The sequence below is a fragment of the Clavispora lusitaniae genome (genome assembly GCF_014636115.1).
Source record: "Clavispora lusitaniae strain FDAARGOS_655 chromosome Unknown tig00000105_pilon, whole genome shotgun sequence".
NCBI lineage: Eukaryota > Fungi > Ascomycota > Pichiomycetes > Serinales > Metschnikowiaceae > Clavispora > Clavispora lusitaniae.
Window position 1 is genome coordinate 1,149,307 of NW_027093978.1, and position 26,564 is coordinate 1,175,870.

Here is a 26,564-nt window from a genome sequence, read left to right on the forward strand (position 1 = left end):
AAAAGCAAAAGGCGCCGAATATAGAACTTTAGATAATGCTTCACATATCATCAAACGAACCTTGCATATTTGAGTCTCCTTTGCTCTTTTTATTCAGTCGGACCAAGTCTTTCCAATCTTGCTGTGTTTCTTCATCGTCCGAGGACTCCTCCATGATCTGTTTTTCAATGGCTTCTCTCTTTCTTTTATTTTTCTCCCGACGTACACTTTTCGACTCTTTCGTATCCACCTTCACAGACCAAGCTTCGTTTTTCTTCTTGAGCAATTTACGGGCTTTGGCGTCTTTGATTTTCTTCTGCTTTTCCTCTTCCAAATGCTCCAACCGTGATTCTTCCTTCGAACTGTCGGCATATGCGTATTTATCCATGTCCAAAGGTTCTGGAATCAACCAACCGTCTTCAGGCATTTTTTCGGCGGGAATATACTTTGTTTCGGGCATTTTAGGCAAACGAAGCAATCCGTACATTTTCGCCAAGCCCAAGTAATCTAACGATTGCATTCTGAAAATGGAAGATGCAAGGTGTTTCTGGTAATATCTCATAAACCCAACATAAGACTTCACAGCAAGCTCATGGCGAGCTCTATCGGCTAGCATAAACGCTTTGGTTTGCTGTTGAAACTCTTGATGCAATTTTTCATCTTGAGGCACATTCATTTGGGACATTTCAACATCTTTCACTTCCATAAAATCAACGTAATCTTCTTCACGAGAATTAATATTAAGCATCACTAAGGCACGGCCGACCTTATTGGCTCTTCCGGTTCTACCACACCTATGCAAGAAAACGTCTGGATCAGTAGGAGGATCTAGCTGAATGACCAAATCAACTTCGGGAATGTCTATACCTCTAGCAGCAACGTCTGTGGTCAACAAAATATGTTTCGACTCAGCGGCGTCACCTTCAGTGAAATTTTGAAGCGTCTTCAATCTGGCATTGGTGGAAAGCTGGCCATGCAACGAGTAGAACTTTGCCTCAAACAGCGTTGCTTTGCGCCAGTTTTCAATCATACTGTAGAAAAGCTTGATCGATGTACATGTGGGAAAGTACACAATACATTTTTTGAACTTGTAGTCTGCAGCCAACTTGAGCATTGTCGTTAACTTCTTCTCTGCATCCACAAGCATATACTGGATTGTCAAGGACGTGGGAGCTGCCTTCTTTGAGTTTTTCGACTTGACAGCTACTTTCACTGGATTCATCATTCCCGTGCGGAAGATTTTGTCACCAGCAGCGCTGAGGGTGGCTGAGAAAAGCCCTGTTCTTCTTTGTCTGGGGAGCTGTTTCAAAATGGACAATACATCAGTCTCAAAAGACATGTCCAAAAGTTTGTCGGCTTCATCCAAGACAGCCACTTCCACCGAAGACGTTTTCACTTTTTCAGACGAGAGCAAGTCAATAAGACGGCCTGGCGTGGCAATAACAATGTGGCTTCTCTGCAAAAGAAGCGTTTCCAAGTCTTCTCTCACACTACTGAGCGAGCCAACAACAAGCTGAGTATTAATCTTCGTTTTCTCCTCGGGCAAAAAGTCAAGAACGCTATCGAAAACTCTCTGGATCTGGCTCGCAAGTTCTCGTGTCGGAGACACCACGACGGCCAACATGTGGCCCTTTTTCACTGGTTCAGGCTTGAAATCTGCTGCACCGTCAACTGGGCCGTAGAGTCTATTCGACACATGCTGCAACACCGGAAGAACGAAAGATAGGGTTTTTCCGGAGCCTGTTGCCGACTCGACAACAACGTCTTTGTTTCCGGAAAAGAGGGGGATGGTGGAGGCTTGCACAGGCGTCATTGTGGGGTATCCGAGAGAGGTGATGGCATCTCTGATCCAAGGATGGAGCTTGCAGTCCAAGCTGTTCCACAGTAGAGAGGACATGGCGATATTATTGAGCAAGCGGAGCTGATGTTCAAGTTCAAGCAAATATCAAAAAAGGAAGAAGAAAAGTATGTGGTGTATTTCTTAGGCCTATACAATTTTTCCGCAGACGATGATCTTCGCATTCGCAAAAGCATTTCTATAACTCCATCTGCATGTTCAAAAGAGTGATGAGCGTTGTCTTCAACGCAGAGAAAAATGCCGCTCGTGACTACGAAAGTTGGCTGAAAACACAGCTCATCAAGAGAATCCAGGAGCTTGAAGCGGGCGAAAATGCGCCAAAGGACGAAGACCCACAAGCGGCCAAAGAACCATCCAAGGAGCCACAACCAAAGACCAAGCAGGGCAAGACTGCAGCCGCTGGGCAGAAAAAAAGAAAGTTCGACTTCAGCAAACACAACACGCGGTTTGTGGCCTTCCGCTTTGCCTACATGGGCTGGAACTACAATGGGCTCAACTTCCAGAACGAACCTACACCTCTCCCCACCGTGGAAGAAGAAATTCTCCAGGCCATGACCAAGGCAAAACTTGTACCTGAGGCCGACCCAGCATCGTGCAACTTCAGCAGATGCGGGCGTACAGACAAGGGAGTCAGTGCGTTGAACCAGGTGATTTCGCTAGATGTGCGCTCGGCTTTGCTGAAGGAAGAACACGCAGACAAGGAAAAGGACGTGAAGGAGTTGCCATACTTGACGATTCTAAATGCGCTTTTACCTCCAGACATTCGTATCACCGCTGTGTGTTTGCGTCCGCCGCCCAACTTCAATGCCCGTTTCTCGTGCAAGTACAGACACTACAAGTACCTTTTCAAGAAGACGGACTTGGATGTTGACCTCATGCAAGAGGCGGCGCTTAAGTACGAGGGCCCCCATGACTTCCGCAACTTTTGCAAGATCGACGGCTCCAAGCAAATCACCAACCACTGTCGAGAAGTGTATTCGGCCAGAATAGAGCACTTCAAAGACGACTTCTACGTCTTTGACTTGAAGGGCACAGCGTTCCTTTGGCACCAGGTGCGCTGCATGGTGGCGGTGTTGTTTCTGGTGGGCCAGAAATTGGAGCTGCCGTCGATAGTCGACGATTTGCTCAATGTGAGCAAGTTTCCCAGCAAGCCCATCTACGAAATGGCAAACGACGTTCCCTTGGTGCTATACGATTGTGTTTTCCCAGAAATGGAGTGGCTCACGTCCGCAAATGATTTCAATGGCACACAGCGGCCGAAACTTTCCAAAGAGCATGGCCGTTTCAACTCATTGTTCCTAGAGTACCAGCTTAAAGCTAATATTGCCAGCATGGTGCACTCTGTTTTCATGCCCGAAGAAATTAAAGACAACCTTCTTCAAGGTGCCGGCTACATCAATCTCGGCGACGGCAGAGGCAGAAACTTCAAGAAGTACGTGCCTATTGCGGAAAGGGAAATGGGTGAAACTGTTGAAGCTGTTAATGCTCGGCACCGTGAGAAGAAGAAGAGGAAGATGGACAACAAGGCTGAACAATGAGATCTCACGTGGATATCCATGATGGCTCCCAGTACTGTTTTTCGCCATTGGGGCCCTGATTGTCGATCCAAAGAAACCCATTCAGAATCATCTCATCAATGACGGTTTTCAGCCGCGCAGCGTCCCAGTTGAAGTTGTCCCTTAGTAGCCGATGCGTGACATACCCTCCCATGAATTCACAAAGCTCATACACCTTCTTTTGATTGGTGGATATGGAGCCCTTTTCCGACGACCCTGTAGACCGGATCCACTTGCGCCTGTTGATGTCCATAAGCTCGTACCCGTTTCCTTCGCTGCCCAAGTACGCCAAAGACTTGACGATGTCTTCCTCAGACGCCGTCACGGGCGCACTGGAGTTTTCCTGTAGTCGGGAATGTAGCTCCTTCAAAGAAATGAGGCCGCCGTTGATGTCCCTCGTCTCCTCGCAGATCTCCACAACACGGACAGCTAGACCCAAGTAAAAATTGTCGCCCTTTTTCTTCTGCGACTCCAGAAAAAGCATCACTTCCAAAGTGTCCACGCCGATCAGATGGCACATTTGGGTGAACTTTCGGCTAAACTCCGGGTTGTTCTTGATGGTTTCGCCATGGTCTCGCGCAAAATTGACCAACGCCGATTGGTACACTGCTAGTTGCGTGGAAAGTTCATCCGAGTGTTTCTTCGTAAGCGTCTGGCCCAACCGGAGATAAGCCTCTCGATCTGCCCCTATTCTGTCCATTGGCAAAGAAAACGAGTACGATAAGAATTGATGTCTGTTTCTGTGTGCAGGCCCCCAGATCTTCTACATAGCCTTGTCCTGTCAAAAGTAGCGCAAAATTCTTGGAAATGTTACATTTTTCCGACGCAGCTGTAGATCTGTCGGTGGAAAATAGGAGGCTTCTCCGGCCAGGTATTTTTGGGGATGTTTTGTATTTTTTAGCTTGCAATGTACTTTACGCAATTTGGTGTTCCATGCGCCCTAAAATTACGAATGTCATACTTCTAGTCGTATTACGAGTAGAAGTTTTGTCACAGCGAACAAAATCATATTTTGGCCGAGGAAAAAAGATAAGTTGGGAATGTGACAAGACCGAAAACTTCTTGGAAGCTTTGACCATTTTTTTTTTTTTTAATTTTTTTCCGTAGATCCTTTCTTGTATAAGACCCCACAGTTCGGCATTTCGCATGCGCATTGTAGACCGAGGCCCATCGATACAACTTCTCTTTCCACCAAAACACAATATGGATATTGAAACATCAGAAGATCGAACCACCGGAATAGGAGACACCGAACCACCGAAAGAGATTGAAGTTCGTTTTGGAAAAGGTGTCACGGGAACTTTGGCATTTCCTCATGCTGAGACAGATCCGAATTATCTCCAGAAAGGATATGCGCCCGCCACCACCAAAATAGCTCTTCTTCTTCATGGGCAAGGCGGTCACAGAGACTACTGCTACCAAAAGATGCTTGCGCATAAATTGGCTGCAGAATTGGGGATGTACTCGTTGAGAATTGATTTTAGAGGATGTGGATGGCTGGATGAGAACGCCGATCCTAATGTTGGGCGGATTCTCGAGCAAGACGTGGAAGACATTCAGGCGGCAGTGGATTATGTGACAGATGGCACACGGAACGAGGCGAAGACCAATTTTTTGCTTCTGGCCATGATTGCCCATTCCAGAGGAGCCGTAGCGATGTTTCTTTGGGCCTGCGAGCAACAGAAGCTTTTGGAGTCCAATGCTACGGCCGCCAGAGCGGTGGTGGTTCCAAACTTGATCAATTGCTCTCTGAGATTCCGTTCTCACACCATCCGGTCCCGCTACCATTTTTTGGACGACCAGGATGTGGAGTATGTGGTACAAAAGGCGCTTCGATTCGGCAAGTATGCCGACACTCGCGTTCCTAGGCTAGAAATCCGGTCCTTGGCCAATGTAGACTTGAGCCACATTGGCCAGTTGTCGACCGAATGGTCTGTTTTGAGTGTTTACGGAACAGAGGACCATATCATTTCCAAAGAAGATTGTGCATACTTTGCCAACACCTTGAACCGTGGGCCATACTCGCACCATCTTGAGCTCATTGATGGGGCGGACCATAACTTCTATGGAAACAAGGCTATTGAAAACGAAGACGACAAGGAGGACTACAATCCGCTAAATCTTCCACTCACGAAAAAGAACACCGTCAACTATAACTACTTGGTTAGTGCCATCGTGGCCAAATATCTCAGGTATGACCAGGAGATCATGAGATTCAACGCTCGCTCCAAGACCATTGGCTGTGTCCCCAGGTCAAAAACCGTCGACGGGGTCTCGAACTTCAGAGATGTAGGAGGTTGGCGAATTGACCAGCCTACCTTCAAGGTGACCAATAGTGATAAGGCCAAATATTATGTTCGGCCGAGCTTCATTTTCCGATGCGCTAACACGGCCCGTCTCTCGAAGAAAGGTGCCCAGAGCATCAAGGACTTGAACATCGGCACTGTTTTCGATCTTCGGTCTGTGGAAGAATGTGCAGCAGATGGTTCTCCTCAAGGCTTTTTGGAGGAAGTGGGCGTTAAGCGTGTACATGCTCCGGTGTTCAGACATGAAGACTACTCACCAGACCAAATAGCACTTCGTTTTGCCAACTTGACGATCTCCTGGCACACATATGTGCATGTTTATGACCATATGCTTTCAGCAGGAAACGAGCTGTTCAAACAGATGTTTGAGTACATCAGAGATCACCCTGACAAGCCATTTTTGTTCCATTGCACTGCAGGAAAAGACAGAACAGGTGTGTTCGCCATGTTGCTATTACGGTTGGTGGGGGTAGACAGGCACACCATTATCAAAGAGTATGAGTTGACTACACTAGGATTGAAGCCAGACCACGAGGATTTACGTAAGAAATTCGTTGACGGGCTTGCAAAGGCTAAAGCAAAAGAGATCGAGATTTTGACGGAAACCATTGTTCAGGGAAGAGAGAATTGGACAATCGAAAAAGACGGATTTGAAAACTTGGTCAGTTCAAGAAGCGAAGCCATGTTGGCCACCTTGGAACTTTTAGACAAGAAGTTTGGAGGGATTCTTAATTACATGCGGGAATACTTGAAATTCTCCGACGCAGACATAGAGACGATTTTCAAAAATTTGGTCTATGTTGTGGACCACGATGTGGCTGTGGATGCCAGCACCAATAATTTCCGTAGCCGCATCTCCAAATTCTGAAATTTCTGATGCTCAACTTGGAAGGTAGCAACGGTGTTATCGGACATTTAATGCAATAAAGTTACGTATCTAATTAATGTATTCAATTCATGTATCTTATACTTCTATCATGTATACGCTTCTGTCGAATAATTCTATGAAATATTACAAGGTTTCTATCAGGTATTTTCATCAACGTGTCTATCAAATATATTCATTAATGCTTATGTATGCTTATACGCTTCATGGATCTGCGAATTCTACATGATCGGAAGCGGTCTCTGTTTGAAGATGATTTTCTTGTATACGAGGTCAACAAACTTCATGTTCTGTGTTGGATTGTCCCCTGTAGGAACTCGGAGGACACCTAGTGGATCTTTCAAAGTCACAACTGAACCTAGAAGTCTTTGGGATTTGCCAATGAACAAAACGGCCTTTTGTGGATCCTTCTCGTCGAATTCCAACCGCCCAAACTTCACAGCCTCGTAGATATCATCCACCTTAGCAAAGTTGCGTACGTAGTCTGGATCTAGGCCCTCGGTCTCTGTGGGGGCTGATTCTGGAAGATTTAGTTCGCCTTGGATTTCTAGAAGAGAGAGGCCAAAAGGCGTCGATATTATGCAGCCATTGGAGTTGGTAGTCAAGGAGTTTGAATTCAAGGCTCTATGTATATCTTTGTAGTCGATGGGAGTACTAGGCATGTTCCAGTTTCTTCAGCTTAGTAGTTATTGTGGTTTTGTTCATACAGGACACATTCATTTTGTGGATGAATAATACAGAAGCGAAGACGGAAGAAGCCAAGAAATAAAATAAGAAGGGAAAGAAAGAAACGAGAGAAAGAAACGAGAGAAAGAAACCAAATAAATGGAAGAAAACGACAAAGGCCATTGCACGCCAATACGAAGCAAAAATATCAATTCATAGAATTACAATGACGGTCCTCTTCATCCTTTATATATTTAATTGCTATAGCAAACAGATCCTAAGAAGATTGTAAGAATAAGTGCTGCTAGGGAGAAAATGTGGTAGTCTGGACGATAAGGACTGAGATACCCAGGTTCCTAAAAGAGTAAGAAATCAATGCTGTGCGACTACCTTCACTTACGTACGTTGATACATTTTGCGCTTACATGCACTTTTATGGGAATTAATCTTTTGCTTCGGCCAGACACTGTACAAACTTATTTTAACTTTTTTTTTTCTGTGGGAACATTCAGTTCAGGGAAGGTTGTTTGGGTAAATTACATTGAGACGTTCTTGCCCATATAAAAGTTAGCCGCATTAGGAAAGAAGCTCATACAGTATTTCCTAAACGGGGCAAGGCCCATTTGGGTGCGAAAGAGACGAAGAAATATAACTACGGATGCCACGCCCATAAGAATTTTCCTGCTAACTGCTTCTTCTTCTTTTCCTGACAACACTCATACTGGTCAAAAAGAGTATGGATAGCGAGTTTTTTGAGCCGCAAAACTTTGACGGATACCCAGCAGTGGTTGGCCTTACAGACTTTATAAAGTGCCTTCAGAACTTCAATGACGGCACAGGCATTTCTTACTTGGTGAGGTACGCCCAAAACTTGAACGGTAAAAATATTGCGCCAACGCTTTTAAGATATTCCGTGAGCATTCAACAGAATTTGTTTGGAAATTACCCCACCGAAAGTGATGTGGTGCCCAGTTCGATTTTCGGAGCCATTTTCGGCCTTTTGGGTTTTATTCATCTAGGCATCTTCATTGTGAACTACAGCCGAGGCCATTACTTCTGGATTTCGTTTGTGTGGTTTGTCAACTGCGTCATGAGAATGATTGGTTTTGCCCTTAGAGCCAGATGGGGCCATGATATCAGCCAAGTGTCGACCGGTCTAGCCAGTGAGGTTTTCCTTGTCATTCCCTCGGTGATTCTCGTGTCCTTTGATTTGATTCTTGCCCAACGGTTGTTCACGTGGAGACACCCTGTCGGAGGGTCAAGAAAGCTTTTCTGGGGTTTCATGTTTGGCATGTATGGCATTGTCAGTTTGCTTATTGCATTGACAATTGTGGCCTCGTTTGTCCCCTACATTTATTACTTGAGTGAAAAGTCATATAAAGCCTGGAAAAACGTTGTCAAGGCCACGTCGATTTTTGTCATTTTGTACTCCTTGACGTCCATGATTTTGATTGGCTTGTCCTACCTTTTCCCACCCACGGCCAAGGATGAAAATTTATACACATATCAGCCGTGGTGGATTGAATCGTTCTCTCCCTTTTACTTTGTCCGGCCTGGCGCTGCTCAAGAGGCCGAGGAGACTTTCATGAAGAGAAACCACAATCATCGTCATGCCATAAGAGTCATTGCTGCAACTCACCACCACTACAACATGGTTGAAGGGTTGACGAACCAAAGAGGTGCATTGACTCATAACGTTTCAATGGCTCTCATCTTCACGACCACCATTTTGATTTTCATTGGTTCTCTATTCCGCTGCATTGTGGTCTTCCAGGATAGAATTGCCCGCCACCTGAGTTCTCTTTGCAAACCCGTGGTGATGTATATATGCTGGGGTGGCTTTGAGGCACTCATAAACTTCCTCTACATTATTGGAAGGGTCGATCTCAGGTTCTACCGCCCAGACATATTACCAGCGAAAGTTAGAGCCATTATCACTGCTGAACAGAGTTACTATCCATCGGACAATGACGAGGAGTTTGAAGATGCTTATTCGGTGGGAACTCATCTGGCCACGCCAGAAAAAGACCGGCAGTCATTACCATATCCACATGACGATCTAGGCGAAAAACATTTGGGCGAACACGATGACGACGATGACGACAACATTTCAGACTTTCACTTTTAAAGTTTATAGCAATACATACATGGGAGGGCTAAAAAAATAAACCCACGCCGGGACTCGAACCCGGAATCTTTTGATTAGAAGTCAAATGCGCTAACCATTACGCCACGCAGGCCAATTTGACGGAAAATATTGCTGCTTTAATATGATCAAGCAAATATTGATATGTCTAGCCATACGACTGTCTACCGATGTTGGAACGTTTTTCTTGTATACGAATTTTTTTTACTGCCCATCCTAATGGAGTAAAGTGGCCGCCACAGGCCTCGAAATAAGAATATCAATTAATAGGAATATAAATACGCTTTGAGCGGATATATCTATAGGGCAACAAAGACTACTCCTTAGAGATGTCTCTGCCAAACATACCAATCTTGAGCCAGTCCAAGACAACCAAAATCTGGTTCTTGACAGAAAGACACATGTAGACGTAGGCTGATCTCCACACCAAAAAGGTGAAAGTACCACCAGAGCTGACATTAGACCAGTCACCCCAAACCAAATCAGCAACAGCTCTTTCGGAACCAATGTAAGCCAAGGAACCTTGGTGGTTGTATTTGAAAGGCTCCAAGTTTGATTCCAACTTGGCCAACTTCTTGGTCAATCTTTCTGGGTGTTCATCAGACTTGTCGTGGGCAATCTTGTACTTCAAGGCATCAATTTCTTCCAATTTTTCCAAATGCTTGGCCAAATAAATACCTTCTTGGAAAGCAACCTGGGCAGTAGGAGCAAACTTGGTGAAAGAACAGTCACCCAAAGCAAAGATGTTTTCAGTTCCGTCAACCAACAATCTCTCGTCAACCAACAAACCTCTTCTAGCGTTCTTTTGTTCTTCAATCTTGGAGGTCAAGTTTCTAACAATCGGTCTAGGCGCATTGCCTGTTGCCCAAATCAACATACCATAAGGAATCTGGATCATTTCAGTAGATCCATCTGCCGCTTTAGTTTGAGCAGTGACGGATTCGGAGTCAACTTTCTTGACCATAGTGTTGGTTTTCAAGTCGATGTTGGTGTCCTGGAACACTTGTTTGGTGTAGTCAACCAACTTCTTGTTGAACATGTTCAACACGTTTGGCAAGGCCTCGACCAAAGTAACTTTCAATTCAGAAGCAACTTCGGGCATCCAGGCGTGAATATCTTGGTCAATGTAATCCTGGAGCTCACCAGCAACTTCAACACCGGTTGGGCCACCGCCACAAACGACAATGGACAACAATCTCTTTCTTTGTGGGTCATCCTTAGGCAAGATATTGGCAGCTTCGATGAGGTCCATGAGTCTTCTTCTGATTTTGATAGAGTCGCTGACTTCCTTCAAGAAGTAGGAGTTTTCTGCGACACCAGGGATACCAAAAGTGGAAGGCTGGGCACCAACACCAACAACCAAGTAGTCGTAATTCAAAGAGGTGACGATATCTTCGGAAAGGGTAGATTTGGCCGAACCGGTGTCCTTACCAGAGTGGCCCGAGTGGACAGTGGTGGATTGCTTGACGGTGATTCTGTGGTTGACTGGGTCGATGTCTGTGGCCTCTGCCTCCAAGTAGATAACCTCACCAGCACATCTTCTGGTGATACCTCTCACAGGCTCAATGATGGATCTGGCATCGACAGTTCCAGTTGGAACCGAGGGCAACAATGGGGTGAAAAGGAAGTAGTTACGTGGGGAAACAACAACAACGTTGTACAAGGTGGTGTCCAAGTTCTTCAAGAGCGAGATGGAGCCCCAGCCCGAACCCAAAAGAACCAAGGTTTTCTTTTTCTTTCCCGACTCGAAAGTTGGCACCTGCTTGATCTGGTCGGCAGGGTAAGACTCGTTGTAGACTTTGTAGCCAACATAACCGACAGCACCGACGGTGGCCAAAGCAGTCAACCTTCCAATGGTTTTGAAAGTTTTTCTGAAAGCAGAAACGGGCTTTTTGGGAGCAGCATTAAACGCCCGAGCAGTCGACGAGAACAACCGCACAGAGGAAGTTCTGAACATGGTGTAGCACGTCCAAATTGGTCAAACGAATAGATTTCTTGGCCTGAAGCACAGAAGAAAAAGTATACAAGAAAAAAATCCAAGAGAGTCACTATTCGCTCTTCACGGAACAATTTATTATTTTCTCCGATGTCGCGATTTAATCCTTCGGAGTTTGACTCCCCGGCGGGGAACTCGGATACTCCAAACACCGACCCGCCTCCAGTTGCTACTTCCAATTGTGCTACGGCAATTGCTTTGCGCTTGTCAGAGACGCTGTTTTGCAGACGTATACAAAGCACAGGTGGCGGCCACAAAGGCCCCAACGGGGGAACGGAACTTTTCGTTCATTGGTCACATGCCGCACTTTCCCGGTTCGGCAGGTGCCACTACTTAAGAGGAACCTGGGCCTTTGGGCCGCGGGTCACGTGACTATCACTAGTCACATGAGCGGCCATGCGCTAACAAAGCAGAGCCAGCAGCTATGCAAACGCAGACTTGGCGCTTGGAGAAAGAGACTGGTGCCTGGAGAAAGAGACCGGTGCCTGGAGGAAGAGACCAGTACCGCTCAGATAAACCCGCTCACTCGGTCCTCCTCCCACCGATTCAATTTTTCCTTGCGGAGGTGGTACTCCTTGCGCTTCTGTTTGAACTCCAGTAGAAACGACGCGAGATCCAGCTCCGCCAAAGATTTCTTGTTGCGGACAAGCAGCACCGACTCTTTGTCGCTGGCTTCGGCGAGCCGGCCAAACTTAGTCCGGAGAAAATTCTGGTTGAAGTTGGAGCTGAGCAGCTGGTACTGATACGTTTCGAGATTGAGAAACTCCCGGTAGAGCTCTTCCATGGTTTTCAACTGCCGCGAGATGTGCGCCGACTTGGCCTCGTATTCCTCTAGGATTTGCACAATCTCGTTGACAAGTTCTATTTGTTGATTGGCCACATCCACAATCTGTGCTTGTGTTTCTCTGTATTTTGGTAGTTCCTCGACGAACCCTTGCACCAATTCATACAGACGGGAAAAGTCGGCCAAGAATTGCGCCGGGAGGTTCTTGAGCAGTTTGGGAAGCGGAAACGGCCGAAGGCTCGCGAGTTCAACAGGCTGGAGTGGCATTTTGTCCATGTACTAATATAAGAAACGCTAAAGTGAGAACCTAGGCTTTGCACCCGTACCCCAAATGCTCATAGTTTATTAACCGGTTTATGCTAATGCAAATAAATAAATAAATATATATATACTAAGCGGTGCCAAGACGCGCCTGCTTCTTCAACAAGCGCTGCTTCAACTTTTCTTCTCTTTCCTTTTGGCTTTTCTCGAGCCTCTGGTTTGCCCACTCGCGGATTCTTTCGCCGTATTTGTAGCACAAGTATGGGAAGGGCACTCCCAAGAAAAGGGCAATGATGGCACACATGGTGTTGGCCCATCCGTAATCAAGTTTGGCGTACATGGCCGGAGCGAAAAGCGGGAAAGAAAAGCCAAAAAAGCATCTGAATATGGCCGCGGCAGCAATGGAAGACGCTGCAAACTTTGGATTCATGTCAATTAAGTAGGCTTGCAACGTTTGGAAAACGCACACCAAGCCAAATGCAAATAAGCCGGATCCGACACAAGACATCATCCAATGAAGCTTCTTTTGGACCGACCAGCCGTACCACAACAATCCAATTGGGATGATTATGGCCGTGACGAAGAGACAAGGAAGACGATACTCTGGTTTGCTGACTCCCCCATTCTTCTCAGTTAAATGGTTGTAGACGGCACCTAAGGCGTATGTCCAAAACAAGACACCCAACAAGAACCCTACACCCAAAGACAAGTACATCAAACCCGCTGTACTCTGGGAAAAACCGTACGATTTCTCGTACACAGAAGGAAACGTGACAATCATCAAGTACAAGAAGCCGTAGATGAAGGCCATGAAGGAGCCCAACCCGACAATCATTGGGTGTGTGAACAAAAGAACAATCGGACGAGTCACTGTGCCTTTGAGTTTTTCCAATGTTGACTCGTTGTTCGACATTTCGTAAATGGTGTGCAAGTTCTGGTTGCCCGTGGCTTTCCTCAACTTGTTTGCCTTCTTCTTAAGCAACGCAGGAGAATATGTCTCCACATAGAAGAAAGTTCCCAAGAGGGCAACAGTGCCGTTGATAATGCTGAGAGTGTAAAGAACCCATCTCCATCCTTTCGCCTGTGCAATGTAACCACCGACAATTGGAGCAATGGCTGGTCCCACAAAGGGAATTAAAAAAACACCTGCCAAACTAAGGTTTCTGCTTTTAGCATCAAACAAATCACTGACAACTGCAGGCGAAACATTCAATGGAGTAGCACTGAACAAGCCAGAAACAAATCTCAAAACCACAAGCTGCGTAGTATTTTGAGAAAGAGCACAGCCAATATTGAAGGCGAGAGATAGCCAGCAAGAAACACTCAAAACGGTTTTTCTACCCAACCTGTCATCCTCGCTTAGCGGAGCAATAACCAAGGGCCCAATGGCCCAGGCAAGAATGTGGATGGAAATCACAAGCGCCTGAATTACAGGGGACTTGATGTTGAATTCGGCAGAGACTTCTTTCATTGCTGGAGACAAGATGGAAGACGACATTGGCGAAATGAGAGTGTAGAATGAAACAAAGATAACAACATAAATCTTCTTCAGAAGGCGCCAGTTACGTGGGTCTTCTGGATTGTCAAAACCCCACGTTATAAGTTCCGGGTCTATTTTGGTGAATTCCTCTCCATCGTGGTCGATCGGCAATCTATCTTCTTCAATGGCATAAGTGGACACATCACTTTCGTCTTGGCGAGTCACAATGCGGTTTATGATGGTGTTTCTTGTATATTCTCTGCGAAGTTCAAGCTCGGCGCTGGTTAAATCGCCTTTAATCTCCTCTTCGGTGAATCTTTTTATTTCTTCTTCGTCTGCCTTCTGTGAAGAGACTATGGATCTAGTAAGACTGGAAAAGGAGCCTCTCTTTTTGTGAGGCACAGGCGTTTCAGGGTTGCCTGTGAATTTGACAGGAGAGTCAACCGATCCAGAAGAGCTGCTACTAAGCACTGACAATTTCTCATCCGAGTCCATGATAACGAATTGCAAGTGTCTTTCAAGGGTAGATGAAATGAAAACAGTAAATCTAGAGTGTAGGTAGAGAACTAATATGGAACAGTAAAAGCAAAAGGAGACAGAAACAAAAGGAAGAAAAAAAAAAGTAGAAAAATCGGTTGGTTTATGTATGCATGGTGAACAGAAGTCTGCAATACTAGATTCCGGGTGCAAAAAGATTTTATGGTGTACCTCATAGTAAATCGCACACCTTCGGTTAATAACGGCTGCACGTTTTTTCTGTTTTTTTTCCATTTAACGCGCGCTTTAGCAGGACTTTTCGAATCTGCCGGCATATAACCCAGTTCCCGCGATGGTACGGCTAATGAGCTCGGTTAATTGTGGCTAAAGTCTGGCGAAAGCTGAAGCCAGCAAGAAAGAGTAGTTTTTTTAATAGTTTTTGGAGACATGAGTAGTTTTCATGCAATGTGTAGTTTTTTGAGAAATGAATAGTTTTTTTTAAAGACAAGAAATTTTTAAGAAAAGGCAGCTTTACTTGAACCCCATAACCTTCATTAATTATACATTTGAAGTGCCTCGGGAAAGCGATTGCTCAATAAGATCAATGGAGCTTTCCACCTCGGCAAACGTCATTCCACAACTCAAAGAAATCAACTTACAGTACTTGTAGAGCTTGTCGTCGTGCGGGAAAGTAGCGATTGTAGACGTTGTATCCTCGTGATTTTGTGTTTCGGCATCGTCTTTTTCTTCTGTGGTGTCTGACGGACTTTCCCGCTTTGAGTCTCGATTCTCTTTAAACTCTTCGGGATTTTGCACGGCCACTGGCGCTTTTATCTCCTCATTATATAGCAACAGCGTAATCTCTTTCCTCTGTATAATCGCCTTCTGCAAATCAATGGCGTACTGTAACTTTTCTTTGTTTGTGCTTTCCTCTTTTACCACCAGCTCTTTCTCATATTTTGTCAATGTGCTTGCAATAACCTTCTCTCGAATATTTACGTAGTTCTTGAAAGCATCGGAAAACTCTTCTTTCGTCGCAAGATACTGAAACATCATGTCATTTTGCAATCTGTTGATCTCATCTTGAATAATAACATCCCGCGAACCGTCAATCACAAGCAGATCCGATTTGCTTTGAATGTCTTCTTCCGTTGTTTCGAAATCTTTTTCAACATCCTCGACCAAGTAGCCGAGGTTAAAGATATCCAAAATGGATTTCTGTGAATTGAACTTCTCAAACGCAATGAGCTTCAGGAACCGGAAAAGAGCAAGTAATTTTTCATCCTTTTCACTTAGCTCCTTATCAACCACATAAGCTAATTCTGTGAGCTTTTGTGTCACGAGGTTCGCTGTTGAATTTTGCAAGTTATTCGCCAACTTGGATTTATGTAGCTGCGCTTCGAAACTTTGTGTAGTTTCAACCGCAAATTCAGATAATCTTGCATCCTCTTGTGTGGGAACAAGATTCTCCGATCCATTGTCAAGACGTAGAACATAATTGTGCGATGCTAGATAATCTTCCACACTGCAGTTGACGAGATTGCGCAACTTGAGGTTGAGGTACATGTGATACTTGATAAAAGTTTTAACCAACTTTTTCGACATGTTGTACGCCGCAATGTGGAAGGCAGTGTTACCCTCATTATCCTGATGATTGAGGAACTTAGAGATCAACTCTTTCTTGTCATTAGAGTTCCCGTTTTGGTTCCCTTGCAGTAATTGAAACTCTGGAAACTCAACGATCTTGGAAAATAACACCTCCATATAGTATTTTGCAAATCTCTCTTTCTGTGTGTCCTGCTCAGCTGTCGTAGAAGGCAAATCCCTCTTACTTGTTTTACACGCAAGGGCAATATGATGCAAGACTGTACGACCATAATTATCAACAGAAAGCACAGAATCGAATAAAAGATCCAAGATTGTTGGGAAGTTGTTCAACTGATAGCTGTTGTTAAACTTAGTCATAAACATCAACGGCGTCTCACCGTGATAGTTTTTAGCCTCACTGTCAATGAAGTTTGAAAAGATAGAGAGAAGAAACTCAACCATAGCGACGTTTGCCATCGAGCATGCCCAGTGGAAAATCGTGTTGCCTTCATTGTCAATGGGTTGACTAATATTGATTTTACTCAACGGCTGGGGAGGGTTGAGGATCCTCTCTGGCAAATCTAGTGTGCTATTTCTGTCCTTATGTTCTCCGTCAGCATCCAGGCTGTCGTCCTCCAAGAAGAAATTGAGCAAAGTGTTGAAATAGTCCACAGATTCTTGATCGCCACGAATATGACTCGAGTTGACCTGCGCAGAATACTGGTTCTGATGGTGAAATGGCGCAAGCCCATAGGTATCTCCAGAGATACTGCCATTGAGACTGAGCATTTTCGGAATATTATGCATATTCATATTCTTGGAGTTCCGACTGTGCATTTGAACAATCTTGTCAAAAGAATCTCGTGATGCCGCCATGGAGTCCCGGGAACCAAATAGTTCTCTCCCTGTCATGAGCTCATCTTCATCAGTATCCTTGAGGGCATAGTCTGCACTTCTTTTCTTCCTATTGCGACCTTCATTATTAACATCAACTTTATCGTCATCATCGTCGCTAGCTTCCGGTTCCAAATCTTCGTTCTTGAGATTTAGATTGTTAGCCATAAACTGAATTGCATCCTTCTCGGTATCCTGCCTCATAAGAGGCGGAAGTTGCATCTGGGAGAACAGTCCAAAAGACAGTTCCTGCCTGGCCCCAAAAGTGCCCATACTAGGTCCTTTGCTGTCTATGGGGGTAGTTTGGCTTTGGCGCAAATCCGGTTTCCCTCTTCCTGTTAAAGCAACTCTTTTGGGTCTCCCTCTTTTTTTAGGCACTTCTGTTCCTTCACTTGCGGAAGGTTTCATCCGTTTTGATGTCTGTTCGTCATCCTCAAAACTTTGCTCGAGTCGCTGCTGCTTCTGCTGTTGCAAATATTGTCTTCTCGATACATTGGATGCAGATGCATGACTGTGTTTGGGCGCAGGTGGAGGAGTCGCTGACTTCCCTTCCACATACTGGAACTCAAAGATTGGCCGCAACTCTTCAAAAATGCCAAACGACTTGGCTATTTCCGCTCCCAAATCTAGCGGCACATACGTTCCCTGGTACTTTCCGTAGCCGCCTTGGACCTTTTCGTGGATTCCTGTCTGGACATCCTTTTCTAATATTCTGGTTCGCTTGGCCTTGGGAAACTTGGCAATCTTCAAAATGTGCGTTGCATTGATCCACGAATCAGACTTGCGGCGCATTATGGGGCCCTCTTTAGTGACGAACTCGAACACGGGCACATTGGAGTATGTGGCCGAATATATCTGGTTCGGATTGGCACTCATAGGACAAGCGTAGGATGACGGCTTTTTTGGCGATGCGCAAGAATTCGTTCGTGCGGGTTAAGTGTCGGATTGATAAGGATGGAATGGGAAAAAAAGCAACGACTAGTCAATGATGCTTGAGATTCGCCTAACCAGACTTTTGCGGCGCTCTTGTATTGTAGTAATGTTTATCCTCACTTAGAGGCAGAATGCGAGCGTAGTATTCGCAGTGTGGGCGGCGCACGTGACCACACAGTGAGACATGGATGAGTACGAGTGACTTGAAAACTACACAAACATGACTTGTCAATGTTTCTAATCATAATACAAAATGTGGCGTCCTCTCATCCAAAGAAGACCACGAAAAACCTATATAGTACAATGATGCCGACGACGAAAAGCGCGGATATTAGGTAGAAGAGGTATTGTGGAATGCTTTGCATGGAGAGACTCTCGTTCTGGTCGCTTGTCAAGGGAATACTCACCACGTGCTCTGCTGCTTGAAAGCACACGTCTCTGCGGCGGATGATTTGGCACTCGGCTTCGTCAATGTCTCTTTTGAGAATGGCTTTCCCCAAAAGAATGTTGGTGTACTGTTGCAAGGACGGATTGACGGTTGAAAGCACCATTTCGAGGAGCTTCTCTTCTCTTTGGAGCCCGCTGGTAATGGAGTCTAGTTTCGTGAGCTGTTTGATGGCTGTCAGGTCGAATTCAGTGATGGCCCCAACCTCGTCGGCAATGGTAGTGAGGCCAAATAAGAAAATGGCCCCCGAAATCAGCTTTTGGATGATCTGTGTATGGTTCAAAAGACAAGGTATGAGGAGCTTCTTCAAGTTGTCGAACGACAGGAAAAACACATCGACACATGTGAGATTCTTGTAAATGATGTCAAACGACTCGTTACAGCTCTTGAGAATCAACATGGCAAGTGGCTTCACCAGCTTCTCGTAATGCTTGTCTTCCCATCCTCCTGCGGCCGCATGCAAGTCCTTGCCGAAGATCTGGTTTAAATCCTCCTCCAACCGAGTGAGGTTCGCTCTGGTCTTATTGGTCATCACAGTCACGTCATCGTAATTGGGGATTTTGGATAGAAGCGTGCTGTATATCGTGACAACGTCGCAGTAGAGATGAATGATGTTTTTGATGCTGACAAGATAGTTGTAGGTGGTGGAATTTAGGCATTGCTTTGCCATATGGGGATGAGCTCGGAAAATGGCCTCTTCTTCTTCCGTCAACGACCTCCCGTTCATAACGATCGTTCGATCTCCTATTAGATAAGTCATGGTGATATGCAAAGGTTTTTTCTTTCTGAACTCGAGAGAAACGCTATGTTGGCCGGTTGTACTCGGAGATTTCTGGTGAACGTTACGACTTTTTGTTCCTGTGCACTACTGCTGATGGGTGCGAAGGCGTATCAAGAAAATATTCCGCTCCAGCCACTGGAGAAGAAAGTAATGCAAATGTGGCTGGCTGGCGGAATGGCCTTGTCCTGTCTCCCATTTAACCGTAAGCGGCAACAGCAACCCCTCGCTTCGCATGTTCCAAGCTTTATTTTTGTTTCTTCGCTGATTAATTGTCTAGCTTATTTTTTTGATGTCTCGTTTCTTTTTTTCCTCTGTTCTATGCGTCTCGGCAGATCAACCGAATGCTCACCCCAAACCGTTGCTGTCCTTTGGGGCAAGGGAAAAAGCAGCAGAAATTAAGCTTCGCGCCCAATTGTCTCACTTTTCTTAAATCTGTGATTCTGCTTATTTGTGGGCTAAAATTTCCGTGCATAGGACATGTTCTAGAATTTGGGGGCGCCGACTCGCTTGTTTTCCGCACGTGACCGTATCTTGGATATCATTATACTTTTAGGGGCGTCACATTTGTTTCACAACACTAACGGCATGGGTTTCCTCAACTTGTTCCAGCTGAAGCTGTTCGATCCAGACCAGTTCGAAAAGGAACTCAGCTCAATTGCCCAAGAGATTTCCCGAACACGCAATAAAATCACCATCTTGGGCAGACGCCGTCATACAGCAAGCCGGAGCTTTATTTCGTACACCATCATCATTTATGTGGCATGGATAATGTATCGGTACAATGTGGCACTAAGGAATTTGGGAATTCTATCCAAGGGCCAGAGCCGCCTCAACTGTTTCTTAAATGGCCAACTGTCTGGAGATTTGGTGAAGATATTTGTGCTTCCCATTGTGATTGCTGCGGTTAACTTTTTGATCAATTCCTTCTACCGTTATTTGATTTCGGGCCAGCGCAAGCGCTTGGACTCCATGGTGAAAAAGCATAAGGCGAAAATCGAAGAATTGAAGAAATTGTCCAACTACAATACAACTAATCTGCTTTTGGAGAAGTATGGAGATAAGCCTTCAAGGAAGGCACTGGGTAAGCCTGGTAACTCGCCAAAGTCAAATAAGCGTCCACGCAAACCACCGCAGAAAAAGAAGCCTGGTAACGGTCTTCCGCCAACAGCCAATATCCCAAAGGCAAATCCGCTTACAGTCACACCGCCCCCTTCAATTAGACCCCCTCCTTCGCCTGCTGCACCTGTTTCTAAATCTTTCCAGGACAGGATTCTTGATTACATCATCGGGTCTGACCACAATGAAAATATCGAATCCCGCTATGCATTAATATGTGCCAATTGCTATACTCACAATGGATTGGCTCCTCCCGGAAGCACAGATCCCTTTTCCACGACGTATATCTGCAGAAACTGCGGGTTTATCAACGGGCAATTACTGGAAGGGTCTCCTCTATTTGGGCAAGCGTCGAGGAATGATGATGCCCCTGAAGTTAAGAAACAAAAAATAGAGTCTAGCACTTTGCCCACAGAACAAAAACCAGACGAGGAGCCAAAAGAGCAGATAAGTGAAAGCATCCTGAGAGCAAATCTGCGTGAGCTGATGTCAGGCGCTAACAACATAGAAGGCTCCCTCAACTAACATACTACAAGCTTTATAGATAAGTATACCTTAATTATAATTTCATAAGAGAAGCGACATACTTAGGACAAGTCCATGATGGCGTTGACCATGTCACCCTTGTGCTTTCTCAAAGCAGAGACAGCCTTGGCTCTGGAAACTTGGGTTTGCTCAACAATGATGTCAATGTCGTTGCTGTCCAAACCAGACTCGTCAACCTCACCTTCTTCCTCTTCCTCCTCTTCCTTCTTCTCGTTCAAAGAAGCCTTTTGAAGGTCGGCAGTGATGGCCTCTGGGCTCTTGTCGACAGTTTCCTGTTCAGTAGAGGCAGCTTCAGCACCGCTTTGTTGAGCAGCCTGGGCCTCAGCCAATCTTTGGTTCAAGTCATCGACCTTAGCCTCACCGAAAACAACGTAAGTACCGGCAGCAGATCTGTAGACGTCAGGTTGGTCAATGGCGTAGAGAATGTTACCTCTTTGCTTGAAAGTGACTCTGGAGATGCCCTTGATTTGCTTCAAGTTCAACTTCTTGATCAATTCTCTGGCCTTCTTCTCGTTCTTGGAGATGATGTTAACTTCGGCACCTTGGGGGATTTCTTCAACAGACATTTTTGCGTGGATTTACTTTTGAATGGAGAATGAAAAAATGGACGTCGAAAATTTCGTCCAGTGGAGGTCGCGCGGTGACTGGATCCTGCACCTTGAGAAAATATGGGCCTCTAAGTTCTGAGGTGTCCGGGTGTTATCCCAGATTGCCGCTTGCATCCAGGGCCACATGAGAAAAAACGCATCTTTATCCTGAGCGCGTTAGTTTAGGCCTTTGGGCAAAAGAAAAAAAGGGCCTGCGCATCAGTTCCGGATATTGGACAAAGATGGTTTATTTCCGGTCGCGCATCAAAGCCCGCTTCCGACGACCCCGGTGGCCGACAATGTCGTAACCTTACACCATAACAGCAACGTAGCAATTTCCCAAGGCTATAGACGAATGTTCGAAATTGATTGTAAAAATGGGAAAGGAATTAAAAAAAAAAAGAAAAGAAATTGATCAACGGCACGATTGGGCCTGAAGGCACAAAGTATGCGCGACGACACTGATTCCGTCATACATCCGAGCCGCCCTCAGATACCCTGCAACACATCCTCAATTTTTTTCTCTCGTTCTTCTTTTGGTACGGACAATAACAGAGATATCCATAGCAGTCATTTGGGACAATACCGTTTGAAAACCCCCATCTGGTGTCGAAAACATACCCATTTCACCAGATTGCAGACCAGAGTCCTTGATTTGCTACAAGAAAAGGGCACATTACTTGTCTCTCTTTGGATCACTGGGTTTGCGAGATGAGAGAAGAATCGGAGTCCAAAGGCTCCGCCTCCTCGGCAGATGGCAACTTCAAGGAGGAACGTTTGGACGGCTCGTTGAAAGGATCGCCTTCGCCCGTCCAAAAGACGTATACCGTGGACGACTTACGGGCTGCCCAACCTCCGACTTTCAAAACGAAGATGCAAGCGTACTTCTTCCGCAAGGGCTTGGCAGACCGACCAGAATACTTGCAGGAGATTTATTCGAACATGGCTCGGAAGATTTATGTGAACCAACCTCCTCCACCGCAGATGTTAGACGAAGAAGGAAAACCCATTCTTAATTATCCGAGAAACAAAATCAGAACCACAAAGTACACACCTTTGTCTTTTGTGCCCAAGAATCTTCTTTTCCAGTTCAGAAACGTTGCCAACACCTACTTTTTGATCTTGGTTATCCTTGGTGCTTTCCAAGTTTTTGGTGTGGCCAGTCCTGGTTTGGCAGCAGTTCCCTTGATTGTCATTGTATGTATCACAGCCATCAAGGATGCATTTGAAGATTACAAGAGAGGCACCAGTGACTCGGAGCTAAACAACTGCCCGATTCATCTTCTTGAAGGTGTACATAATTATAATGTCGAGAGTGACTTTGTTGGTCCTTGGAGACGCTTTAAGAAGATGTGTACCAGAGGTCTCAAGCGTACCAATAGGTTCTTCAAGAAGGCTTTTATTTCTATGTTTGGTTCCAAGACATCCAAGACCGAGTTTGCTCGTAAGCAAGCTGCTCAAAGAAATGAAGCATTGCACAGGGTATCCACTGTCGAATCTGAGTATTCCTTCCACACGCGTCCCTCGATGACATCCAAGCGCAGTAGAAAATCTCATCAACTGCAGAGATACCGGGCGCCAACGAAACGTCATCCAAACACGCTCCTCAATCCTGAGGTCCAGAAAGCCAATCTCCTGAATCCAGAGGCAAAGAGTCCTTGCTTCAAAAATCGTAAATGGAAGGATATCAGTGTTGGTGATTTTATCCGTGTGAGAGCGAACGAGGAGATTCCTGCTGATATTGTCATTATTTCATGTTCTGACATTGAAGGAAATTGTTATGTCGAAACGAAAAACTTGGATGGCGAAACTAACTTGAAAACGAAGTCTTCTCTCCACTGCGCTGGTACCAGTGACTTGAAACATTCTGTTGATGTGGGCAACACGAAATTCTGGATTGAGTGCGATGCTCCTAATCCCCATTTGTACTCCTTTAGAGGAACCATCCATTACGAGAATTATGACGAGCAAGGACAATTGGTTAATCCGGATGAAAGGGAAGCTATCACCAATGACAATGTCTTGTTAAGAGGATGCACATTAAGAAACACTAAGTGGGTTATTGGTGTTGTCGTTTACACCGGTACTGAAACAAAGATTGTTCTCAATAGTGGTATTACCCCCGAGAAGGTTTCCAAGATCTCCAGGGAATTGAACTTGTCTGTGATTATCAACTTCGTTTTGTTATTTATTTTGTGTTTCATCTCAGGTCTCATCAACGGTCTATTTTATGATAAACACAATACGTCAAGAGTTTATTTTGAATTCGCAGCATACTCTTCTACGTCAGCAGGTAATGGTGTTTTATCGTTCTTTGTTGCGTTGATCATTTATCAATCTTTGGTCCCCATTTCGTTGTACATTTCGATTGAAATTATCAAGACGGCACAGGCCTTCTTCATCTATTCAGATGTGAAGATGTATTACGAGAGGCTTGACTTCCCCTGTATGCCGAAGTCGTGGAGTATTTCCGACGACTTGGGCCAGATTGAGTATATTTTCAGTGACAAGACAGGAACGTTGACTCAGAATGTTATGGAGTTCAAAAAATGTACAATCAATGGAACTTCTTATGGGTTAGCTTATACTGAAGCTAAGCAAGGTATGGACAAAAGGCAAGGTATTGATATTGTCAAAGAATCCGAAAGATGGAATGAAGCCATTAAAAAGGATAAAGCAGATATGGTTGACAATTTGACCAATTATGTCACAAACGATCAGTTCAGGGAGGATGCTCTCACCTTTGTCTCCAACAAATATGTTGAAGATACTGTTTTGCCGCACACCCGCAATGCTGAGCAGAAGAAGGCAAATGAAGATTTTATGCTTGCCTTGGCGTTATGTCACACGGTCGTCACCGAAGAAAACCCAACTGATCATGGCTTGAATGATTTTAAGGCGGAGTCGCCCGATGAAGCTGCATTAGTTGCCGTTGCGAGAGATTTGGGTTTTGTGTTCAGGGAGAGATTGAGAAAAACTCTTGTGTTGGACATATATGGACAACGTAAAGAGTACCAATGGCTCTACACGATTCCATTTACATCTGCAAGAAAGAGAATGTCATGCATCTTAAAAACTCCAGAAGGAAAGGTTTTGCTCATTACTAAGGGTGCCGATAATGTCATTTATGAAAGATTGGCGTCAGGTACTTCGGACGAAATTTTGAAAAAGACGGCTTTGCATCTTGAAGATTTCGCCAAGGAGGGTTTGAGAACACTCTGTATTGCACAAAAGGAAATCGACGAGAAGGAGTTCGATGAATGGCTCGAAAGAGCTAAAGAAGCAAATGCCGTTATTGACGATTCAAGAGACGCGTTAATCGAAGATCTTAACAACGAAATGGAACGCGGTTTGACATTGCTTGGTGGAACTGCTATCGAAGATAGACTTCAGCAAGGTGTTCCAGACTCGATTTCTATTTTGAGTGACGCCGGTATTAAATTGTGGGTTTTGACAGGTGATAGAATCGAAACTGCCATCAATATCGGATTCTCGTGCAATTTATTGGGCAATGACATGAAATTACTTGTCGTGCGGCCCGATGAAAATGACCCAAGTAATAGTCAATTCGTGGATGATCTTTTGGATGAGTACTTGAATGAGAACTTTAACATCAGAACGAATACCGAAGAGGACATTCAGCAAGCGCTTACTGCAGCTAGGGCTGACCACTCAGTTCCAATGTCTAACACTGCGTTGATTATCGATGGAGCAGCTTTGAATATCGTTTTCGGTGACAACCCATCTTTGCGTCAAAAGTTTTTGCTCTTGGGCAAGCAGTGTAATTCTGTTATTTGTTGTCGTGTCTCCCCAGCTCAAAAGGCGCAGGTTGTGCGTGTGGTGAAAGAGAACCTTGGAGTCATGACTTTGGCTATCGGAGATGGGGCAAATGACGTCGCCATGATTCAAGCAGCTAATGTTGGTGTGGGTATTGCTGGTGAAGAAGGTAGACAAGCCGTCATGTCTTCTGATTACGCTGTTGGTCAATTCCGTTACTTAACTCGTCTACTTTTGGTCCATGGAAGATGGTCTTACAAGAGATTGGCGGAAATGGTTCCATGTTTTTTTTACAAAAACGTGTTATTCACAATGACCTGTTTCTGGTATGGAATTTACAATGACTTTGATGGATCTTATCTCTTTGAGTACACTTTCTTGATGTTCTACAACTTGGCATTCACTTCGCTTCCTGTCATCATCCTTGCTGTTTTTGACCAAGACGTTTCAGATACCATTTCTTTGATTGTTCCTCAATTGTACAGATCTGGTATTTTGGGCCTTGAGTGGTCGCAATTTAAGTTCGTGTGGTACATGTTCGATGGTGTTTATGAGTCGGTTATTGCTTTCTTCTTCCCTTACTTAATCTACTACCGCTCTTTCCAAAACCACGAAGGCTTGCCAGTTGACCATCGGTTCTGGATGGGTGTCTTGGTTTGTGCTATCAGTGTTACAGCATGTAACACATATGTGTTGTTGCAACAATACAGATGGGATTGGTTGACTCTTTTGATTAACGCTTTATCGACATTGGTTGTGTTTTTCTGGACAGGTGTTTGGTCTGTGAGAGCGTGGGTTGGCGAATTCTACAAAGCTGGGGCCCAACTTTTAGGAACTTTGACTTTCTGGTGTTGTTTCTTCGTCAGTGTTGTTGCATGTGTTTTGCCACGTTTCTGTCATGACTTTTTGAAAAGAAGTTTTGCTCCCAAGGACATTGATATCATCCGGGAACAAGTTAGAGAAGGCTATTATAAGGATTATCCAGATGGCTACGACCCCACTGACGTCAAAGACATTGAAAGACACAGGATCCTTCAGAGACTCAATGAAGGTGATACAGAGTTGTTGGAGAAGGTTGAACACGTCGTCGAAGCCAATGCTCATGAGAGTCCTAGCCCCGACAAGGACAGAAAGATTTCGAGAGCATTCAAATCCATCAAAAGACACGCCACGCTTTCTAGATCGAGACGCGGAACCAAGGCTGATAAATCCAGATACAATCAACAGCTTCTCAACAATCCTATTGACTTGCATGAGTTGAGACTAGAAATGATCAGAAAGGGAGAGTACAATACTGGTGCTAGGAACTCTCTTGACCGGATTACAACATCGAAGGGTCTTCCCGGATTAACTCAAGCCGAGAGTTTAATGGCTATTCACACACGAAACAGCATCCAATTCGAACGCTAAAAGACTTCATGTCTATGTCATCATTTATATTCTTTCATTATTTTGTGTTATATCTGTTTTTTGAACTTCGCACGTAGTGTACCTCACAAGCGA

The 26,564-nt window shown here is 45.0% G+C and overlaps 15 protein-coding genes and 1 non-coding gene across 16 annotated transcripts; 6 read left to right on the top strand and 10 right to left on the bottom strand. All coding sequences in view use genetic code 12, as the record gives it.

Moving 5' to 3' along the window:
• Positions 1 to 40: 40 nt before the first annotated feature.
• SPB4 (putative ATP-dependent RNA helicase) lies at positions 41 to 1,876 on the bottom strand (the record flags this gene model as incomplete). The annotated part of the gene is made up of 1 exon (XM_002615335.2): positions 41 to 1,876. One exon carries the CDS (start codon positions 1,874 to 1,876, stop codon positions 41 to 43), a length of 1,836 nt encoding a protein of 611 aa, XP_002615381.2.
• Positions 1,877 to 2,031: 155 nt separating this feature from the next.
• FOB63_003537 (pseudouridine synthase) lies at positions 2,032 to 3,375 on the top strand (the record flags this gene model as incomplete). The annotated part of the gene is made up of 1 exon (XM_002615334.2): positions 2,032 to 3,375. The coding sequence occupies one exon, from the start codon at positions 2,032 to 2,034 to the stop codon at positions 3,373 to 3,375; it is 1,344 nt and encodes a 447-aa protein (XP_002615380.2).
• Positions 3,376 to 3,379: 4 nt separating this feature from the next.
• On the bottom strand, positions 3,380 to 4,093 carry VPS22 (ESCRT-II subunit protein; the record flags this gene model as incomplete). The annotated part of the gene is made up of 1 exon (XM_002615333.2): positions 3,380 to 4,093. The coding sequence occupies one exon, from the start codon at positions 4,091 to 4,093 to the stop codon at positions 3,380 to 3,382; it is 714 nt and encodes a 237-aa protein (XP_002615379.1).
• A 446-nt stretch (positions 4,094 to 4,539) lies between these two features.
• On the top strand, positions 4,540 to 6,567 carry FOB63_003539 (uncharacterized protein; the record flags this gene model as incomplete). The annotated part of the gene is made up of 1 exon (XM_002615332.2): positions 4,540 to 6,567. The coding sequence occupies one exon, from the start codon at positions 4,540 to 4,542 to the stop codon at positions 6,565 to 6,567; it is 2,028 nt and encodes a 675-aa protein (XP_002615378.2).
• A 239-nt stretch (positions 6,568 to 6,806) lies between these two features.
• CTF8 (Ctf8p) lies at positions 6,807 to 7,247 on the bottom strand (the record flags this gene model as incomplete). Its single annotated transcript, XM_002615331.2, has 1 exon — positions 6,807 to 7,247. The coding sequence occupies one exon, from the start codon at positions 7,245 to 7,247 to the stop codon at positions 6,807 to 6,809; it is 441 nt and encodes a 146-aa protein (XP_002615377.1).
• Positions 7,248 to 7,987: 740 nt separating this feature from the next.
• On the top strand, positions 7,988 to 9,379 carry FOB63_003541 (DUF3112 domain-containing protein; the record flags this gene model as incomplete). The annotated part of the gene is made up of 1 exon (XM_002615330.2): positions 7,988 to 9,379. The coding sequence occupies one exon, from the start codon at positions 7,988 to 7,990 to the stop codon at positions 9,377 to 9,379; it is 1,392 nt and encodes a 463-aa protein (XP_002615376.2).
• A 39-nt stretch (positions 9,380 to 9,418) lies between these two features.
• FOB63_005606 lies at positions 9,419 to 9,491 on the bottom strand. Its single transcript has one exon. It is a non-coding gene; the product is annotated as a tRNA-Arg (tRNA).
• A 222-nt stretch (positions 9,492 to 9,713) lies between these two features.
• On the bottom strand, positions 9,714 to 11,354 carry NDE1 (NADH-ubiquinone reductase (H(+)-translocating); the record flags this gene model as incomplete). The annotated part of the gene is made up of 1 exon (XM_002615328.2): positions 9,714 to 11,354. One exon carries the CDS (start codon positions 11,352 to 11,354, stop codon positions 9,714 to 9,716), a length of 1,641 nt encoding a protein of 546 aa, XP_002615374.2.
• A 129-nt stretch (positions 11,355 to 11,483) lies between these two features.
• Positions 11,484 to 11,765, top strand: FOB63_003543 (uncharacterized protein; the record flags this gene model as incomplete). Its single annotated transcript, XM_066102332.1, has 1 exon — positions 11,484 to 11,765. One exon carries the CDS (start codon positions 11,484 to 11,486, stop codon positions 11,763 to 11,765), a length of 282 nt encoding a protein of 93 aa, XP_065958351.1.
• Positions 11,766 to 11,901: 136 nt separating this feature from the next.
• FOB63_003544 (ESCRT-I subunit protein) lies at positions 11,902 to 12,453 on the bottom strand (the record flags this gene model as incomplete). The annotated part of the gene is made up of 1 exon (XM_002615327.2): positions 11,902 to 12,453. One exon carries the CDS (start codon positions 12,451 to 12,453, stop codon positions 11,902 to 11,904), a length of 552 nt encoding a protein of 183 aa, XP_002615373.2.
• Positions 12,454 to 12,568: 115 nt separating this feature from the next.
• Positions 12,569 to 14,689, bottom strand: FOB63_003545 (uncharacterized protein; the record flags this gene model as incomplete). Its single annotated transcript, XM_002615326.2, has 1 exon — positions 12,569 to 14,689. One exon carries the CDS (start codon positions 14,687 to 14,689, stop codon positions 12,569 to 12,571), a length of 2,121 nt encoding a protein of 706 aa, XP_002615372.2.
• A 264-nt stretch (positions 14,690 to 14,953) lies between these two features.
• On the bottom strand, positions 14,954 to 17,752 carry MBP1 (transcription factor; the record flags this gene model as incomplete). The annotated part of the gene is made up of 1 exon (XM_002615325.2): positions 14,954 to 17,752. The coding sequence occupies one exon, from the start codon at positions 17,750 to 17,752 to the stop codon at positions 14,954 to 14,956; it is 2,799 nt and encodes a 932-aa protein (XP_002615371.2).
• A 323-nt stretch (positions 17,753 to 18,075) lies between these two features.
• Positions 18,076 to 19,014, bottom strand: FOB63_003547 (uncharacterized protein; the record flags this gene model as incomplete). Its single annotated transcript, XM_002615324.2, has 1 exon — positions 18,076 to 19,014. One exon carries the CDS (start codon positions 19,012 to 19,014, stop codon positions 18,076 to 18,078), a length of 939 nt encoding a protein of 312 aa, XP_002615370.1.
• Positions 19,015 to 19,620: 606 nt separating this feature from the next.
• Positions 19,621 to 20,676, top strand: FOB63_003548 (uncharacterized protein; the record flags this gene model as incomplete). The annotated part of the gene is made up of 1 exon (XM_002615323.2): positions 19,621 to 20,676. One exon carries the CDS (start codon positions 19,621 to 19,623, stop codon positions 20,674 to 20,676), a length of 1,056 nt encoding a protein of 351 aa, XP_002615369.2.
• A 62-nt stretch (positions 20,677 to 20,738) lies between these two features.
• EGD2 (Egd2p) lies at positions 20,739 to 21,263 on the bottom strand (the record flags this gene model as incomplete). The annotated part of the gene is made up of 1 exon (XM_002615322.1): positions 20,739 to 21,263. The coding sequence occupies one exon, from the start codon at positions 21,261 to 21,263 to the stop codon at positions 20,739 to 20,741; it is 525 nt and encodes a 174-aa protein (XP_002615368.1).
• A 732-nt stretch (positions 21,264 to 21,995) lies between these two features.
• FOB63_003550 (uncharacterized protein) lies at positions 21,996 to 26,471 on the top strand (the record flags this gene model as incomplete). The annotated part of the gene is made up of 1 exon (XM_002615321.2): positions 21,996 to 26,471. One exon carries the CDS (start codon positions 21,996 to 21,998, stop codon positions 26,469 to 26,471), a length of 4,476 nt encoding a protein of 1,491 aa, XP_002615367.2.
• Between the last annotated feature and the right edge of the window lie 93 nt (positions 26,472 to 26,564).